Source organism: Procambarus clarkii, chromosome 63 (genome assembly GCF_040958095.1).
Source record: "Procambarus clarkii isolate CNS0578487 chromosome 63, FALCON_Pclarkii_2.0, whole genome shotgun sequence".
In the NCBI taxonomy this organism is placed as follows: Eukaryota; Metazoa; Arthropoda; class Malacostraca; order Decapoda; family Cambaridae; genus Procambarus; species Procambarus clarkii.
Genome location: NC_091212.1, coordinates 20,442,748 through 20,463,894, shown reverse-complemented (window position 1 = coordinate 20,463,894; position 21,147 = coordinate 20,442,748). Strand labels below are relative to the sequence as shown.

General features: G+C 41.9%; 1 protein-coding gene across 2 annotated transcripts in view; it reads right to left on the bottom strand.

The window, feature by feature from the left end:
* Positions 1 to 21,147, bottom strand: part of Rhp (GTP-Rho-binding protein rhophilin) — a 319,468-nt gene that overhangs the window by 56,012 nt on the left and 242,309 nt on the right. For both annotated transcript variants that reach the window (XM_069308794.1, XM_069308795.1), the window contains exons 6-7: positions 20,457 to 20,581; positions 15,274 to 15,532 (exon numbers count right to left, since the gene is read on the bottom strand). In XM_069308794.1, the coding sequence (XP_069164895.1) occupies positions 15,274 to 15,532; positions 20,457 to 20,581 (384 nt within the window). The remainder of the gene's footprint in view (positions 1 to 15,273; positions 15,533 to 20,456; positions 20,582 to 21,147) is intronic.

Here is a 21,147-nt window from a genome sequence, read left to right as displayed (position 1 = left end):
CACGTGCCCACCACAGCCCGGCTGATCCGGAACTTCTCTTAGAAAACCGTCCAGTTTTCTCTTGAAGATGTCCACGGATGTTCCGGCAATATTTCTTATAGTCGCTGGGAGGACGCTGAACAACCGCAGACCTCTGATGTTTATACAGTGCTCTCTGATTGTGCCTATGGCACCTCTGGTCTTCACTGGTTCAATCTTGCATTTTCTTCCATATCGTTCACTCCAGTATGTTGTTATTTTACTGTGTAGATTTGGGACCTGTACCCTCCAGTATTTTCCATGTGTATATTATTTGGTATCTCTCTCGTCTCCTTTCTAGAGAGTACATTTGGAGAGCTTTGAGACGATCCCAATAATTTAGGTGTTTTATTTCGTCTATGCGTGCCGTATATGTTCTCTGTATTCCCTCTATTTCAGCAATCTCTCCTGCTCTGAAGGGGGAAGTGAGTACTGAGCAGTACTCGAGACGGGACAACACAAGTGACTTGAAGAGTACAACCATTGTGATGGGATCCCTGGATTTGAAAGTTCTCGTAATCCATCCGATCATTTTTCTGGCTGACGCGATATTTGCTTGGTTATGCTCCCTAAACGTTAGATCGTCGGACATCATTATTCCCAAATCCTTGACATGCTGTTTTTCTACTATGGGAAGATTCGATTGTGTTTTGTACCCTGTATTATGTTTCAGATCCTCATTTTTGCCGTACCTGAGTACCTGAAATTTATCACTGTTAAACATCATGTTATTTTCTGCTGCCCAATCGAAAACTTTGTTGACATCTGCTTGTAGTTTTTCAATGTCTTCAGCAGAGGTAATTTTCATGCTGATTTTTGTGTCATCTGCAAAGGACGACACGAAGCTGTGACGTGTATTTTTGTCTATATCAGATATGAGAATAAGGAACAGTAGCGGTGCAAGGACTGTACCTTGAGGTACAGAGCTTTTAACATTGCTTGGACTCGATTTTCTCTGATTGACTGTTACTCTTTGTGTTCTGTTCGACAGGAAATTGAGTATCCAGCGTCCTACTTTTCCAGTTATTCCCATTGACCTCATTTTGTGAGCTATCACCCCATGGTCACATTTGTCGAACGCCTTTGCAAAGTCTGTGTATACAACATCTGCATTTTGCTTTTCTTCTAGGGCTTCTGTGATTTTGTCATAGTGGTTAAGTAACTGACAGACAGGATCTTCCCGCTCTAAATCCATGTTGTCCTGGATTGTGCAATTCATTGTTTTCCATAAACCTAGAAATTTGATTCCTAATCACTCTTTCAAACACTTTTATTATGTGTGATGTTAGTGCAACTGGCCTATAATTTTTTGCCAAGGCTTTACTCCCCCCCTTGTGCAACGGAGCTATATCTGCAGATTTAAGTGCTGCTGGTATCTCCCCTGTATCCAGGCTCTTTCTCCATATTACGCTGAGTGCTCTTGCTACTGGTACTTTACATTTCTTTATGAATATTGAGTTCCATGAGTCAGGCCCTGGAGCTGAGTGCATAGGCATATTGTCAATTTCTCTTTCAAAGTCTTCCGAGTTTGTGGTAATATCCGTTATATTATCTGCAGCTTGAATGTCATTCATAAAGAAGCTGTCTGGGTCATCAACTTTCATGTTTATTGGTGTGCTAAACATAGCCTCATACTGGCTTCTTAGAATTTCACTAATCTCTTTGTTGTCCTCTGTGTACGTACCTTCACTTGTAATTAACGGTTCAATACTGGTCGAGGTTTTGGATTTGGATTTTGTGTATGTGAAATAATATTTCGGATTTTTCCTTATCTCTTGTATAGCTTTCTGTTCCAATTCCATTTCCTCAGACTCTCATGATCGCTTCAACGTTTGTTCTATTTCCTCAATCTCCCTGCTTAGGCTTGTTTTCCTTGCTTGTGATAGTTGTGTCTGCCGAAGCATTTCCGTTATTTTTTTCCTTCTCCTGTAGAGTCGTCTGCGTTCTCTTTCTAGAGTGGTCCTCTTTCTGTCCCTCCTCACAGGTACGTGCTTCAAGCAGACCTTGTAAGCTTCAGCTGTCAGTTGAGCTATTCCCTGTGTGGGAGCTTTGTCGCTTAAGACCGTCTCCCATTGAATGGTTGCAAGGTCTACATTTATTTTTTCCCAGTCAATCCTCTTATTGTTGAAATTGAATTGATTGAATATTCCTTCTCGCTTGTTGGGTCTCTTAGACCTACTACCATTATTTATGCTAGTTCGCACTTCAATGAGCTTATGGTCTGAGTATGAAGTATCTGAGATTGTGATATCCCTGATTAGTTCATCATTGTTTGTGAATAACAAGTCTAGTGTGTTTTCGTTCCTAGTTGGTTCTGTAATCTGTTGATTGAGCGAAAATTTGTCACAGAATCTCAAAAGTTCTCTGACCTGTGGTTGGTTATTTCCCGGGTCATTCCCTGCTATGATATTTGTGTTTGCCATTCTCCATCTTAGACTCGGTAAATTGAAATCTCCAAGGAAGATAATATCTGGAGCTGGGTTTGCTAGGTTGCCAAGTATGTTCTCAATTTTGTGCATCTGCTCTGTGAATTCCTCAATCGTTGTATCTGGCGGTTTATATATTAGAATAATAATTAGGTTTAGTTTCTCTACCTTTATTCCAAGTACCTCTACCACCTCATTAGTTGAGTTTAGTAGTTCTGTGCATACCAGGTCTTCTTTAATATACAGGCCTACTCCTCCATTTGACCTAGTTTTTCTATCACATCTATATAAATTATAATTTAGAATCCAGATTTCACCATCCATGTAATCTTTTGTATGAGTTTCCGTGAATGCCCCAAATATTGAGTTAGACTCTAATAGGAGGCCATTTATGAACTTCACTTTATTTCTTGACTTTGGCTTTAAACCTTGAATGTTTGCAAATATGAATGATTGTCCATATTGTGTGTCACTTCTGGAAGGTTTTGGTAGTTCTCCCTTCTCTCTACCCTGACCCAGGGTGTGTTGTTGTGGCAATGGTTTGTCCCGTTTTGGAAGTGATACTGGGGAGTGTGGTAGTCTCTGTGTAGTTGGGGGGGTGTAGTATGTGTGGGCTTGATGACGAACTGTAGTCCAGTCTTGGGCATTTCCCCTTCTCCATCCGTACCCCTGCCACGTTTCTGCCTGTCTGATTCTCCCTCTGTTTGTACCTGCCTCTAAAAAATTTTCAGGGCAATTATATTGGACTTCTTCTCTTATATAGCGCTGTGTACCTCTGACGTGGAAATCGGGGCAATGAAGATCGTAGCATTTCCTCTTATTAACCGAGAGTTTGCATAACTTAGGGTGAAAATATCTACACTCTGTATCAAAACGACATCTGCCTTTCCCTAACCAGTTTCGGCATTTCCGTGGGTGCATGAATGAGCATTCCGTGCCTCTGGGCCCATATCTACACTGTCCTTTTGCATAATACCTGCAAATATTTTCATTTGTGATTGTATTATTCTTGTTTGTACCCATGAACGACTTGTCTACCTCTGTTTTTTGTTCCAACTTTCTCGTTTCTGCATTCATTCTTGGTATTGCCCTTATCTTTCTCCTTGTTGCTTTCGTCTTTCTCATTTGTGTTCTCATTCGTCTCATTTTTTCTCTCCTTATTCATATCACCAGGTTGCTCTACAATAATGCCTTCATTTTTGTGTACCTCGACACTATACCCTTCTACATTGCTACTTTGACTCTCTAAATTCTCAGTCCCTGGGTTGTGCTCAGAGTTCGTTGCTGTCTTTATATACTCTGCATATATTTCTGGTAGTTTTTGTGTGAATTGTAGCCTGTGTACTTCAGGAATGTTATTCATTAGTTTGGTGATGTTTTCCCACATCTGTCTGTCTCTTTGTCAGATCCAGTAGTTACCTTCCCGGTTTGCATATTGTGTAGGTAATCCTGTACAACTAAGGTGAAATCTTATGTTACAAATGTTACAGACAATGCCTACAACACTCTTCCGAAGTGGCTTAAGGCAGCCTCCACACACCTCCATGTTGGGTTTGTGATATTATAATAATATATGCATATATTTATAATATTATATGTATGTATATATAATATGTATACACTATATTTATAATATTACATATGTTTATTTGTTCAAGTTTATGTGGGGATACTTATCGCCTTGTGGAGAAAATATGGTCCTCTTGGGACCGTCTAGTTGACCGTTGTTTGTCCCAGGTTGGGGGCAGGATGCCACTGGTTGCCAGTTACTTGATTTATACACTGATTATTTGCCTGTAATATCCTAAGGGAATTTCTGCTTTCTTCCGGCCTGCAATGTTATTCACTTACTCTATTACTAGTTCCTAGCTCCACTTTCCCGTATTACAGTATATATTGCCAGTATATTATCACTGAGGGAGTATACTGTTACTGCTGGCCAAACCAACCAAGCATCAACTACCACCAGCCAGATGAACCAGCCAGACTTGATCTGGTATTCACCCTGAACGAGTCAAATGTAAGGGAAGTCAAATCAGAACCCCCCCCCCCCCATAGGCATAAATGACCACAGTGTCCTCACATTTGAGTACCTGGCAGGAGTAGGATTAACCCATCCAAGGAATGAACCAAAAATTAAAAGGCTGGAATACCGAAGGGGAAACTATAACGAGATTAGAAAATTTCTAACAGGAATACCATGGGAGACAAAACTCGGTGGAAAATCTGTACAAGGCATGATGGATTACATCACCCAGAAGTGTCAGGTGGCAGAAAACAGGTTTATCCCGGCCCAGAAAGAAAAAACCCAAAAAGCAACGGGGAGAATCTGCGGTTCAATCAGGCATGTAAAGAAGCAAGGCAGCCAAGCACAAAGGCATGGAGAAACTACATAAATAATAAGACACCAGGGAGCAGAGAAATATCAACAGGCCAGAAATGGGTACTTCAGTGAGTAGAGAAACAGATAGGCCGCTTGAAAATGACATAGCAAATAAAGCAAAGACCCAACTAAAACTGCTATACAGCCATATCAGGAGGAAAACAAAAGTGAAAAAAACCAGCGTTGAATGTAATGAAACGCCATTTTCTGGGCAAGTCCCGGAGGCTCCCCGGAGCTATCCATGGCTGATATGGATATCCTAACTATTTTGCATCAGTCGATGTGGGTGGAGTTCTAGGCCTACCGGGGACCACGAGCCAGAACCTGGCCCCCTCAGAGAGGCACAGGGAGCAATGGCCCATAGAATGCACATGTGATTTGGAGCATTTCATATCTGCCATCGACCGGGACAGGCACCCAGAAAGGTAAGCGCCCCAAAACAAACCCCTATTCTGGTTAACAACAAAATTGACAAACGAGTGGACAGAACTCCCCCAAAAGAAAAACAAGCAAACTAGCATGACGTCACACGAGCCGCGCCGCATGTCTGCGCAGCTCCCCCCTCCCCGGGAGGGGGAAGGGGGAGCCCCAGACCCTTGAGCCGGCGACCCACACCCCAGTTCTGAGGCTGGACATCAAAAACCGCGAAAAACCGCTTACCGGAGGGCAGGAGGGATGCCGGGGAGCCTCCGGGACTCACCCAGAAAATGGCGTTTCATTACATTCAACGCTGGTTTTGTGGGGGGAGCCCCTGCGGCTCCCCGGAGCTACCTCACCAAAGACTACCAAGAAAAACCAAGGGCACTTACCCGGGAGGCAGTCGGTGCTCCACCTCTCAAGACGAAGCCGAGACCACAGGCCGAAACCGCCGGCCTAAGGCAACACAGGCCCGACTGGGCCCAGGAACGTTAACAAGGTAGCGTGCAGCCAGGACCCTGTTCGACCGCCAAAACCCCCGCGCTCGAATGTCAGTCCGAGACATATTGCCGAAGACGGCAGCAAGAGCAGTGAACTTACGAACGTCATGGGCACGGGGATAGACCGCAGGCTGGCTGGATTTAATGACCCTGCAGACGACCTTAGAGACCCAAACCCGCGAACAGGGAAGAAGGGAAACCGGATCAACCCACAGCGTGTCCCCGGACACTGAAGCCGTGGAGCGCAGATAACGGCGGAGGGCCGCAACCGGACACAATACATGGTGAACCCCCAGCCTGACAAACCACGCATCAACAACCCAAGGACCTCTCCGGAAAGCAGCAGTCTCATTCTTCGCCAGAAAAGAGGGAGACGGCTGCAAACGAACAAACCGAAGACCACGACCAAAGGAGCAAAAACCCCTGCGCCGGAGAAGAGCATGAAGCTCCGCCACACGACCCCCAGAGGCTAATGCCAACAGAAAAAGAGCCTTAGCAAAGCAATCTTGAACCGAAGGGGCCACCACAAAACGAGGAGTGGAAAGATAGAAGAGCACTCTGTCCAAAGACCAGGACGGCTCAAGCGGCGCATGAGCAGGCCGGAGGTGAAACAACGCCCGAGACAGCTTGCGAAACGGCGCAGAAGTAACATCAATACCGAAAGCAAGCTGCAGCGGCTCCGCCAGTGCCACACGATACGAAGCGACAGTATTAGGCATAAGATGACGGTCCTGAAACAACCAAGAGAGAAAGGACAACACCACCTGAACCGAAAGCGAGGAGCAACGACGAAGGGTCAAAAAGAATCTGAAGGACCGCCAGGAAACTTCATACTGCCGCCGAGAGGAAACTCGCAGGTGAGAAACCAACAAGGAAGCCACCTGCTCACCATAAAGATGGTGATAAACACGAATCAAAAACACCAAACGCGAAGACTCGCGGAGAAGAGCGAACCAGTCTCGTACTGGACTGGCACGATCTCCTGAAAGAGGCGGAGCCACGGAAAAACCTCCGGGTTCGGACACCGAGCAAGCAGCGCTTGAAACCATGGCTGGGCCGGCCACCAAGGGGCCAAGAGGATCACGCGACCCTGGTAAGTCTCCAAGCGAGCCAAGACCCGGAGCAGCAGCCGAACCGGGGGAAAGAGGTACAGGAACCTCCACCTCGACCAGTCCTGCCGAAAGGCATCGATCCCAACAGCCTCGCTGTCGGGGAAGGGCGCCACGTAAACCAGAAGACGCCTCGACCACGCCGACGCGAAGAGATCCACCTCCGGGTGCCCGAACGTCCGGCAGAGCCAACGGAAAGAGCCGGCATCGACTGTCCATTCCGTGGACAGGGGAACGAATCTGGACAGGCCCTCCGCCAAGACGTTGGACACTCCCTGGACGTGAACGGCCAGGAGAGCCAAACCCCGAGAACTCAACAGACGAGTCACCCAAAGCGACCAGCCCCAAAGAGCCAAGGACCGCATCGAACCCCCTCTGTTCTTCCTCATAGGTGCTGTATCACTTGCATCCGACCTTTGTGTTAGGTCGTGTTTTTTTTTAGAGGCAGGTACAAACAGAGGGAGAAACAGACAGGCAGAAACGTGGCAGGAGTACGGATGGAGAAGGAAAAATGCCCAAGACTGGACTACAGTCCGTCATCAAGCCCACACATACTACACCCCCCCCCCCCCCCCAACTACACAGAGACTACCACACTCCCCAGTATCACTTCCAAAACTGGACAAACCATTGCCACAACAACACACCCTGGGTCAGGGTAGAGAGGAGGGAGAACTACCAAAACCTTCCAGAAGTGACACACAATATGGACAATCATTCATATTTGCAAACATTCAAGGTTTAAAGCCAATGTCAAGAAATAAAGTTAAGCTCATAAATGGCCTCCTATTAGAGTCAAACTCAATATTTGGGGCATTCACGGAAACTCATACAAAAGATTACATGGATGGTGAAATCTGGATTCCAAATTATAATTTATATAGATGTGATAGAAAAACTAGGTCAAATGGAGGAGTAGGCCTGTATATTAAAGAAGACCTGGTATGCACAGAACTACTAAACTCAACTACTGAGGTGGTAGAGGTACTTGGAATGAAGGTAGAGAAACTAAACCTAATTATTATTCTAATATGTAAACCCCCAGATACAACGATTGAGGAATTCACAGAGCAGATGCACAAAATAGAGAACATACTTGACAACCTAGCAAACCCAGCTCCAGATATTATCTTCCTTGGAGATTTCAATTTACCGAGTCTAAGATGGAGAACAGCAAACACAAATATCATAGCAGGGAATGACCTGGGAAATAACCAACCACAGGTCAAAGAACTTTTGAGATTCTGTGACAAATTCTCGCTCAATCAACAGATTACAGAACCAACTAGGAACGAAAACACACTAGACTTGTTATTCACAAACAATGATGAACTAATCAGAGACATTACAATTTCAGATACTTCATACTCAGACCATAAGCTCATTGAAGTGCGAACTAGCATAAATAACGGTAGAAGGTCTAAGAGACCCAACAAGCGAGAAGGAATATTCAATCAATTCAATTTCAACAATAAGAGGATCGACTGGGAAAAAATAAATGTAGACCTTGCAACCATTCAATGGGAGACGGTCTTAAGCGACAAAACTCCCACACAGGGAATAGCTCAACTGACAGCTGAAGCTTACAAGGTCTGCTTGAAGCACGTACCAGTGAGGAAGGGCAGAAAGAGGACCACTCTAGAAAGAGAACGCAGACGAATGTACAGGAGAAGGAAAAAATAACGGAAATGCTTCGGCAGACACAACTATCACAAGCAAGGAAAACAAGCCTAAGCAGGGAGATTGAGGAAATAGAACAAACGTTGAAGCGATCATATGAGTCTGAGGAAATGGAATTGGAACAGAAAGCTATACAAGAGATAAGGAAAAATCCGAAATATTATTTCACATACACAAAATCCAAATCCAAAACCTCGACCAGTATTGAACCGTTAATTACAAGTGAAGGTACGTACACAGAGGACAACAAAGAGATTAGTGAAATTCTAAGAAGCCAGTATGAGGCTATGTTTAGCACACCAATAAACAACATGAAAGTTGATGACCCAGACAGCTTCTTTATGAATGACATTCAAGCTGCAGATAATATAACGGATATTACCACAAACTCGGAAGACTTTGAAAGAGAAATTGATAATATGCCTATGCACTCAGCTCCTGGGCCTGACTCATGGAACTCAATATTCATAAAGAAATGTAAAGTACCAGTAGCGCGAGCACTTAGCATAATATGGAGAAAGAGCCTGGATACAGGGGAGATACCAGCAGCACTTAAATCTGCAGATATAGCTCCGTTGCACAAGGGGGGAAATAAAGCCTTGGCTAAAAATTATAGGCCAGTTGCACTAACATCACACATAATAAAAGTGTTTGAAAGAGTGATTAGGAATCAAATTTCTAGTTTTATGGAAAACAATGAATTGCACAATCCAGGACAACATGGATTTAGAGCGGGAAGATCCTGTCTGTCACAGTTACTCAACCACTATAACAAAATCACAGAAGCCCTAGAAGAAAAGCAAAATGCAGATGTTGTATGCACAGACTTTGCAAAGGCGTTCGACAAATGTGACCATGGGGTGATAGCTCACAAAATGAGGTCAATGGGAATAACTGGAAAAGTAGGACGCTAGATACTCAATTTCCTGTCGAACAGAACACAAAGAGTAACAGTCAATCAGATAAAATCGAGTCCAAGCGATGTTAAAAGCTCTGTACCTCAAGGTACAGTCCTTGCACCGCTACTGTTCCTTATTCTCATATCTGATATAGACAAAAATACACGCCACAGCTTCGTGTCGTCCTTTGCAGATGACACAAAAATCAGCATGAAAATTACCTCTGCTGAAGACATTGAAAAACTACAAGCAGATGTCAACAAAGTTTTCGATTGGGCAGCAGAAAATAACATGATGTTTAACAGTGATAAATTTCAGGTACGGCAAAAATGAGGATCTGAAACATAATACAGGGTACAAAACACAATCGAATCTTCCCATAGTAGAAAAACAGCATGTCAAGGATTTGGGAATAATGATGTCCGACGATCTAACGTTTAGGGAGCATAACCAAGCAAATATCGCGTCAGCCAGAAAAATGATCGGATGGATTACGAGAACTTTCAAATCCAGGGATCCCATCACAATGGTTGTACTCTTCAAGTCACTTGTGTTGTCCCGTCTCGAGTACTGCTCAGTACTCGCTTCCCCCTTCAGAGCAGGAGAGATTGCTGAAATAGAGGGAATACAGAGAACATATACGGCACGCATAGACGAGATAAAACACCTAAATTATTGGGATCGTCTCAAAGCTCTCCAAATGTACTCTCTAGAAAGGAGACGAGAGAGATACCAAATAATATACACATGGAAAATACTGGAGGGTCAGGTCCCAAATCTACACAGTAAAATAACAACGTACTGGAGTGAACGATATGGAAGAAAATGCAAGATTGAACCAGTGAAGAGCAGGTGCGCCATAGGCACAATCAGAGAGCACTGTATAAACATCAGAGGTCCGCGGTTGTTCAACGTCCTCCCAGCGACTATAAGAAATATTGCCGGAACAACCGTGGACATCTTCAAGAGAAAACTGGACGGTTTTCTAAGAGAAGCTCCGGATCAGCCAGGCTGTGGTGGGTACGTGGCCCTGCGGGCCGCTCCAAGCAACAGCCTGGTGGACCAAACTCTCACAAGTCAAGCCTGGCCTCGGGCCGGGCTTGGGGAGTAGAAGAACTCCCAGAACCCCATCAACCAGGTATCAACCAGGTCCTTATTGTGCCTGGCTTCCCCAATATTATGATCCTTATGTTCTTCAAACAATAAGGTTTGAATTTCACCGACAAAGCATTATCTTTCAACACCGCGTCGGACAGGTGTTTGGGAGCCAGAGGCGCGTGCGCCACCCATGGTTGCTCATTCAGTACTAACCCAGCCAGCAGCCCTAGGGCATTCTGGGATTTTTTTTTCAAGATGGCTGCCTCTCACTGGAGGCCCTAAGAATCCATTTCATACACAACCAACCTCGTACACATTTAGAATTGGTTACGAAAAATCAAAACGAGTTTTCTCGGTTGGCGCAGTTTCCCGCCGTCCGAGAAACTCGGTTGGCACAGTTAAGTGGTTAAGCTGCTAAGGGGTCCTGAGGAGATTTACACCCCTGTGCGCAAGAAAAAAATCTAAAAAATTATTTTGTCTTCTAAAAATGTAAATTTGTGTTCCCTGAGCACGGGAAAAATAAAAAAAAATCGTAGGCGACATATTTTGGGCACAATAGGCCGAGGAGGTCTGGCAAAAAGTGGGCATTGACCGAGCGGTCGTCAGAGCCGGTCAGCGTCACCCGAGCTGACAGGTAGGAGTTGCCACAAAGATATTATTACCTAATTATTTCAATGTGATTTTTTCTTTGTTTTCTTGCAGTAATATTATTCAATAGTGTATTGTGATATATTTATATAATAAAAGGGGTGAATCATTGCTATACTCAAAAGTATGGTGTGCATATTAGTGATTCAATTATTATGTTCATAAAACAAACAAATAATTTTGCTGTTATTACACTCTATACACAGGTTATATACAAGTATCTGCATGTTTTGTTCAACACAACTGTACAACTAAGCTGATATAGTTAGTTCAGGCACTAGGAGTCGTCACAACACACAGTCAGCTGGCAGCTGCCTCCCCTCACTCCTTCAAGGTCACACGTACTAAATTTCTCCCCCAACAATACTGTTTGCAGTGTTATTACACTATATACACACATTATATATAAATATCTACATGTTGTATGCACCATAACTGTACACCTAAGCTTGTAGGGTTCCCAAACAACATAGTGGCCACCCTCTAGACAGCTAGACAAGTCATGCAGACGACGCCACCTCTGTCACCCAAAAGGCTCCTCCTAACATAACCCTTTTGCTGTTATTACACTAATACACACATTATATATAAGTATCTACAATTTTGTTCACCATGGAGAACCACTGAGCTGGTATGGTGAATGCAAACAATAACAGGTGGCCACACAGTCAGTAAACAATGCTATCTCCCTCCGTCCCTCAGCATCATTCCTCCCACAGCGCTAATTATCACAACAATCCTGCTATTATCACAATCCTGGTCATTTTTATCACAGTCGGGGTGATCTGGAATATTATCATCACTAAATAACAGCAGTTATATATTTATTTTGACATTTTTCGGCGATGGTCACAAGCTAAACAGCAATGCTGTTCACTCATGCTGTGTGCGCCAGTCTTGGTTGCTCCAACAGTACTGTGGCTCTCACACCGGAGAATATTGCCCACAATTTTTGTTAAACATGGTGTCTGTTTACAAGAGCCCTGAGGAAGCTATTGTGAACCCTGTGTAGCCATGTACCATTTGAAACGTGTCTGGCACCCTATGGCATATATATATATACATGCGGAAAATCCACAGAGAAATATGAAATGAGGTGTCTTGTTGAACACCTCATTTCATATTTCTCTGTGGATTTTCCGCATAAAATGATCAGTGTTTTGTGATCGTCAATTGCATATATATACATATATATACGCCATGCACACTGAGGGACATGTTACTCATGACGTATACATACGCCATGCGCAGTTTAAGGGTTAAAGAATGTCGAATATTAACTCAAATATTTATAGTGAAGAAATGTTAATACAGTGGCACCTCGACTTACGATTGCCCCGACTTACGATAATTTCGAGTAACTATGTAAATTTCATAAAAAAATGCGACTCGCCATACGATGGTGTCTTCGACTAACGATATTTCTTGGTACACGTTTGGGTCGACCGAGCGCGTGGTTCCAGGTCACGCAGTCCGACCTGCCTCAGTTTACTACCGCTGCCCGCTTAGTGACGATCGCGCCTAAAAGAAATTCTGCGTTTGTAGTGATTTTTTGCATTTTGAGCATTAAAGTAATTATTATATATCACGCCATGAGTCCCAGGAAAGTCAGTGGTAAGGCTCAACATATGAGATCCCATGTAAGGATGACCATAGAGCAAAAACAAGAGATCATTCGTAAATATGAAGATGGTGTGCGGGTTGTTAAACTGGCTAGGCAGTATAACAAATCTCAGTCAATGATATCCACCATACTGGCTAAGAAAAAGGACATTATGAGTGCTAAAGTAGCAAAAGGCGTATCAATAATCACGAAACATAGAACACAAACACTTGAAGATGTTGAAAAGTTATTATTAATTTGGATACACAACAAGGAGTTAGCAGGTGATAGCATTTCGGAGGCCATCATTTGTGAAAAGGCAAAAAAATTGCATGAAGATCTTTTAAAGAAAACCCCTGGAACGAGTGATGCAGAAGCGAAAGAGTTTAAGGCGAGCAGGGGATGGTTTGAGAAATTTAGAAAAAGAAGTGAAATTCATAGTGTTGTGAGGCATGGGGAGGCTGCCAGCTCAGACAAACCAGCGGCTGAAAGATTCAGTGGCGAATTTAAAGATTTTGTGCAGAGTGAGGCATACCTACCACAACAAGTGTTTAATTGTGACAAGACAGGGCTATTCTGGAAAAGATTGCCAAAGAAAACATACATTACCAAGAAGGAGAAGTCATTGCCTGGACACAAGCCTATGAAAGATCGGTTTATTGTGTTGTGTGGTAATGCGAGTGGCGATTTGAAAATTAAACCCTTGCTTGTGTATCATTCCGAAAATCCAAGAGTTTTCAAAAAATATAATGTGCAGAAACACAAAATGTGTGTGATGTGGAAGGCTAATGCTAAGGCATGGGTGACTAGGCAATTTTTTACGGAGTGGGTGAATGAGGTGGTGTGCCCTGCCATCAAAAAATATTTGCAGGAGAACAGTTTGCCACTCAAGCCCTGCTTCTCCTCAATAATGCTCCTGCCCATCCTCCAGGCTTGGAGGATTCATTGATGGAGGAATTTAGTTTTGTTACAAAAAAGTTCCTTCCTCCCAACACCACCACTCTAATTCAGCCTATGGACCAGAAAATCATTGCCAATTTTAAGAAACTTTATGAAAGGGCACTTTTCCGGAGATGTGTCGAAGTGGCGGATGCCACGAACCTCACCCTCAGAGTTCTGGAAAAACCTTTTTAACATTTATAGTGCTTTAAAACTTGTTGACAAAGCCTGCCAAGAAGTGACTAAGAGCCATGATCTTTGGCTGGAGAAAATTGTGGCCTGAATGTGTTGCAGACCGAGACTTTGAGGGGTTTGAGCCTGAACCTAAAGTGCCTCTTGTTGAGAAAATTGTTTCTCTGGGTCGGCAATTGGATTTAAAGTAGGATGGTGCTGATGTGGAGGAGTTGTGGAAGAACACAACGAAGAACTGACCACCGAAGAACTTCAAGCCCTTCAAAAGGAGCAGCAAGAAGAGGCAGCTGAAGAAATTTGTTCAGGGGGAGGATGTGCCAGTACAGAATGTCTCTTCCTCAACAATTCAGAAAATGTGTGCAGCATGGGAAGAATTCCAAACCTTTGCTGAAACGACTCACCCAAATCAAGCTGCAGTAGGCTGTTGCCTTACCCTATTCAATGACACTGATGCATCATTACAGACAAATGTTAAAACGAAGGGAAAAACAAATGTCTTTTGACAAATTTGTACCGAGACAAACAAGCACTGAACCACAACCAGGTCCTAGTGGTATTCAGGCAAAACGTAGGGGAGAGAGTATCCCAGAGAAAACATCACTGCCTGATGTGATAATGGAAGGGGACTCCCCTTCCAAACAGTAACAACTCTCCTTCTCCCCCCTCATCACCATCTTCTATATGCCATCAAGAGTACTCCATAAAGGTAAGATAAACTTAGGTACTGCATTGTAGTTAGAAAAAACATTGTATTCAGTATAAAATGTATTTGTATGTTAATATTTTGGAGGGTGGGGAACGGATTAATTCAAATCCCTTTATTTCTTATGGGAAAAATCGCTTCGACTTAGGATATTTTGACTTACGATCCGTCTCTGGGAACGGATTAGCATCGTAAGTCAAGGCCCCACTGTATTACTGTAAGACAACTTTTCATATTTAAACAATTTAAATGTGGACTGAAGACAGAAAAATTACATGATATAAGAGATTGAACAATGGTCTGCAGATAGTAAGACATTTATTACTATGTGTAAAAAGTTACCACTTCCCTAGGGAAAGTAAAATGAAATTAACAGAATGAGAGGAGAGAGGAGAGAATAGAAAAGTATCAGAAGAAACAACTTGGTCCAATACAAATAAATTAAAAGCTTGCAAAGAGTACTAAAAGAACTAATGTGAAAATGAGGTGAATTGATTGTTAACAAGTATCATCAATGCAGGATTGTTAATTATGACAAATGAATACATCGTTAATTACATCATTCTCAAGAAATCTTGGTTATAAAGTAAGCTGTAGGTATAGAAAAGGCTCTGAAAGCATAGTGTAAGAACACCTTATACAAGTCCGGTACACTTACCAGCATGAGGTGAATGAGCATATCAAGAACTTCTGGACTCAGGTCTTTGGATGGGGCATTGGTAAATGTGTCGTGAAGATAACGGAACATCCCTGCTGCCCGCAGGAAATTATTAACCGCTGCATCCAATCCTGCAGCAGAGGTTCTGTCATGGCGTGCTCCCAGTTGTGTATACAGTGCTCCAAGATTAAAAAGCACACATGCTTTTTCAAATGCAACTGTCCTTTGGCAGCTTGGTGTCCCTGTCAGTGAATCATACCTGCCATGACAGACAAGAGGGATAAATATTTATACATTATCCAGTAAAGAGCATCTATAATAAAAATTACTGTGATACCTTGATTTGGCAAATTATACAAGATTAACCTTAATATTCACATAAGGTTAATCACTTAATGTAGTGATTAACCTTAATCACTACAGTGAGAATTTTTGAAACCAGAGATGCCTTCAGGAGGCAATCTGTGTGATGCAATTTTTTTCTGAGGGTGGCCATTGGTGGCTCCCTTGAAGCTATGTTACTTTGTTTACCTTGCTTTGAATTCAGGGATCAACGTAGCTGCGGCCCGGTCTCTGACTAGGTCTTCTGTTTAATGTCTCTAATATGTTGCTGATATTGCTTCTTAATAATTGGCCACATCAGTCATAGGACTCTTATTAGTGTACCAGAGCCAGAACCTGGCTCCCCTCACAGAGGCACAGGGAACAGGGAAATGTTAACCTTCGTGCTGCACGGTTTTTATTGTGACATTCTGGTGGTGCACAGAAAATAGTATTCCTAAAAAAAAGAAAAAATTCTTTGAAAATTGTTAAAACCCCATCTCCTAGCCCTTAACACTTTGCCTGGCCCGGTGCGCAACGTCCATCACACCCCAAGGTGGGCCGAGCGTTTTGAGTCAGCACCCACCAACACTAAAATGTTTATACTCTTTTCAGTTTTCTCCCCTCAATTTTCGTGTTACGTCATTCATTCTGGTATCAAATTGTTTGCAATGAACTTCTCTATAGGAATATGTGCATATAGGGTCAAAAACCTCATTCACCACCTGCAGCAAACCCGAAAATCGACCGAGCATAACCCACGAGCGCTCGCCCACCCGCACTCAAATGTTTATACATTTTTCAATGTTCTTACCTCAATTTTCATGTTACGCCATTCATTTTCGTGTCAAATTGTTATCAATAGAATGCTCTAAAGCGGATATACTGTATCCATATAAGGTCAACTAGCCCATCATTTGATGGGCCATTTCCAGCATACCCCAAGTTAGGCCGAGCTTTACTCTTAAGCATGCACCCACCACCCGCACTCAAGTATTTATACTCTCAGTTTTGTCCTCAAATTTTGTGCTACGTCGTTCATTCTGGTAACAAATTGTTCACAATCAAAAGGCCAACATTTTGCAACAAGTTCCCATAACGATCAGGAATGTTTGAAAAGGTGAACGCATTCTTGGAAAAGCTGCCCTGATAAAGCAGTGACAACCCGGTGTGTGAACATGTTTAATGACAGTTTGCCGTCTCGTTTTAGGAACATCCTAAAAAAGACAAAAGCAATTGTCAATAGATACGTTCTCTGCAAAAGTAGAGAAAAGAAGAGCCAGTGACAGTGAACCATAACCCGGTCCCAGTGGGTAGAAATTCCCAAGAAGAGAGAGCCCCCCTGACTCAGAGGTGGATTCTCTTTCCACACCATAACCCCTTTCCTCCTCCCCACCTCCCCCTCGTCTCCCTCAAGCCAGCAACAACTCTTCATAAGGTAAAGTAAACATGAAAACAGTTAAAAAAAACACAAAACATTTATAATTCGATGTGCAGTATTCTATTTACATAAAAAAAAGTCATACATGTACGGATGTTCTTGGGAGTGGATCGGATTAAATTTATTTCCTTTATTTTAGATGGGGAAATTTGTTTCTTAAGACGAGTTTTCCACATAACGAGCTCGGTGCCAGAACGGATTAAACATACATACACATATATATATATATATATATATATATATATATATATATATATATATATATATATATATACATTATATATATATATATATATATATATATATATATATATATATATATATATATATATATAATGTCGTACCTAGTAGCCAGAATGCACTTCTCAGCCTACTATGCAAGGCCCGATTTGCCTAATAAACCAAGTTTTCATGAATTAATGTTTTTTCGACTACCTAACCTAACCTAACCTAACTTTTTCAGCTACCTAACCTAACCTATAAAGATAGGTTAGGTAGGGTTGGTTAGGTTCGGTCATATATCTACGTTAATTTTAACTCCAATAAAAAAAAATCGACCTCATACATAATGAAATGGGTAGCTTTATCATTTCATAAGAAAAAAATTAGAGAAAATATATTAATTTAGGAAAACTTGGCTTATTAGGCAAATCGGGCCTTGCATAATAGGCTGAGAACGACGTTCTGGCTACTAGGTACGACATATATAAATATATATATATAAATATATATATGTTGTACCTAGTAGCCAGAACGTCGTACTCGGACTACTATGCAAGACCCGATTTGCCTAATAAGCCAAGTTTTCCTGAATTTATATATTTTTCTAATTTTTTTCTTATGAAATGATAAATCTGTCCATTTCATTAATTATAAGTTAATTTGTTGAAATTTGAGTTAAAACTAAATTAGATATATGACCGAACCTAACCAACCTTACCTAACCTAACCTAATCTATCTAAACCTAACCTAAACTAACACAAATAAGTCAATAATTTATGTTCCTAATATAATAATAATAATAATTTTATATATATATATATATATATATATATATATATATATATATATATATATATATATATATATATATATATATATATATATATATATATATATATATATATATATGCGAACAAGCCTGAATGGTCCCCAGGACTATATGCAACTGAAAACTCACACCCCAGAAGTGACTCGAACCCATACTGCCAGGAGCAACGCAACTGGTATGTACAGGGACGCCTTAATCCGCTTGACCATCACGACTGGACATAAGGAAGTGATCGCCGAAGCTATTTGAACCACTTCCCCGCCGGCACTCGGATGGTAATCTTGGGCATAGCATTTTATCAAATCACCTCATTCTTTGGGGCACACGTGAGGAACACAAATGCGAACAAGCCTGAATGGTCCCCAGGACTATATGCAACTGAAAACTCACACCCCAGAAGTGACTCGAACCCATACTGCCAGGAGCAACGCAACTGGTATGTACAGGGACGCCTTAATCCGCTTGACCATCACGACCGGACATAAGGAAGTGATAGCCGAAGCTATTTGATCTACTTCCCCGCCGGCACTCGGATACCAGTTGCGTACATACCAGTTGCGTTGCTCTTGGCAGTATGGGTTCGAGTCACTTCTGGGGTGTGAGTTTTCAGTTGCATATAGTCCTGGGGACCATTCAGGCTTGTTCGCATTTGTGTTCCTCACGTGTGACCCAAAGAATGAGGTGATTTGATAAAATGCTATGCCCAAGATTACCATCTGAGTGCCGGCGGGGAAGATACATACCAATAGGGATGTATCTATTACATCCCTACATATATCACATTACATTACAAAGGGTCCCGGTAGTACAGTCGGGTTCATTCTCGACGCATAATCGAGAATTCTGGGTTCGAATCCCGGGCGGGATAGAAATGGTTGGGCACATTTCCTTTCACCTAAGGCACCTGTTCCTAGCAGTAAGTAGGTAGGTACTCAGGAGTTAGTCAGCTTGTTCAGAGGTTGCATCCTGAGCGGGGTCAGTAACTCAGCCTTGAAGCGGGACCTCGATAAAAGCCAAAATGTGTATGAATACACTCTGGCTTCCCCCGACATAATGAATTATTATTATTAATTATTATTATTAATTATTATTTTATTGTAGCAAAATTTAAGTTTACCTTAAAAACTACAATATAAATTTATGGGAGTGATTACACTGGTGGTTTCACTTAACTGAAATGAACTGAACTGTGGTGAACTGGAAACCACTTAACAGATTTCACCTAACTGTAAATGCCTGACTGTCTTTGGTTGCAACTAACTGTGAATGTTTGACTGTCTTTAGTTGCATCTGTGAATGCTCGACTGTAAATGCCTGACTGACAGTAAATATCTGTGACTGTGACTGACTACCTGCTTGTGGCTGCCTGGGATTGGTTGCAACTAACTGTGAATGCCCGACTGGTTGTGATTTAACTGTGAATGTCCGACAGTAAATGCCTAACTGGCTATGCCTATCTGGTTGCGACTGCCTGTTACATAATAAGAGGCAGAGAAATCTGTGAAGGAAAAACATTGTGCGCCAAGCATCATCAAGGAAAAAAAAAACAAAGGAACCAGCCCTTCGGTGACGCATGTTCATCCATCATGCTTGCTTGTGAAAATATAATATACGAAGGTGAAAATGAATCCTTTATTTAAACAAGGAAATACTCTGCATAGCCTGTACATGCAATTTTTATTATTATTTGTTATGATATTTGGTATTATAGTTCTTTATTTTTTATTGAAGTTTATTTATTAACCAATCTAACACAACCCAAAAATTAATGTACATGAAAATGGCAAGGTCAGTTAGGACTGTCTGCTGCTGAGGCTTCACTGTTTAAAGGCTCTTGGCTTTTTGGTGAGCATAGGTCTTCCAATGTAATTCGGTAACCCCTGCCAAAAACTCCCAGTAACCCGGATTTTTGTTCGAGTTTGGCAGAGTTTTGCCGACAAACAGGATCTGGATTAGCGAGTTCTTACAGTACTAAAGAGTTTTAATCTACAGTAATTTAAATTCCTAATTCTGTGTGAATTGTTTGGGGAGTTGTTTGGTAGTTTGAGGCTTCATTTTCTGTGAACACACTAGTTTTCTTCTTTGCTGACTTTTTGGACGCTTCTTGCAGCAGAGTGGCAGACTATCACCCGCTCTCTGACCCCTGTGAAGGGGGCCAGGTTCTGACTGAATCCCTGGTAGGCCAAACAGAACTTCTGCAACTGATGTAACCCTGTAGTTTGTAACAATGTCAGCAAGATAGCTTCAGGGAGCAACCAAAGGGACTCCTTCCAAAAATACTCTTTTCAATCATCAAAAACCTTTGCAACATGATTTAATTATAATTAGGTTATTTTAGTTAATGTTTTAACAAATTTCTAGACAATTACCATTCAAAATATATGCCGAGTGATCTATCTGGAGGGAAAAAGCGTCTGTCGATGAAATAAAGCTGATTGAAGTATTCAAACAGTAGAGCTACTCCAGATTCGTCTCGCTCTGGAGTGCGCATTGCCTGTTAGGTTGTACAACAATTAATTGTTAAAGAAATATTATAAAAAAATTGTAACTAATAAAATGAACTAAAACACACTGCTGTACAAGTACTGCACATTCAATTGAACACTAGTGTACTGTATATGCATCCATATTATTACAATATTAGTGTTTTTATCAAATTATATTGCAGTACAATATAATGTTAAAAATAAGTATACAGGAAACCAACCTCATTCACTTTTACTCTTGATACATAAAAACTATGAAAGAAGCATACTAACTTGAGTCTTCCAAGGCATATAGAATTTATAAACCAGCAGTCCCATAAAGATGTGTCAATACATCACCAATTCTTTCTTATACTTTAAATACTCTTAACATTTAATTTTGGGAATGCAAAAAGCAGTGGCAGAGCGGAGGAGGAGGAGGGAGTTTTGACAAGAACTGGAAGCCCGCACCTTGTCAAAGGTTGTTCCTTTTCCAAGGATTTTTTCCAGCTGTACTTCAAACTGATGTACAGTATTGCACTGTACAGTATTGTAAAGAGTCCTGGTAGTACAGGTGGGTTTGTTCTCGATTCAC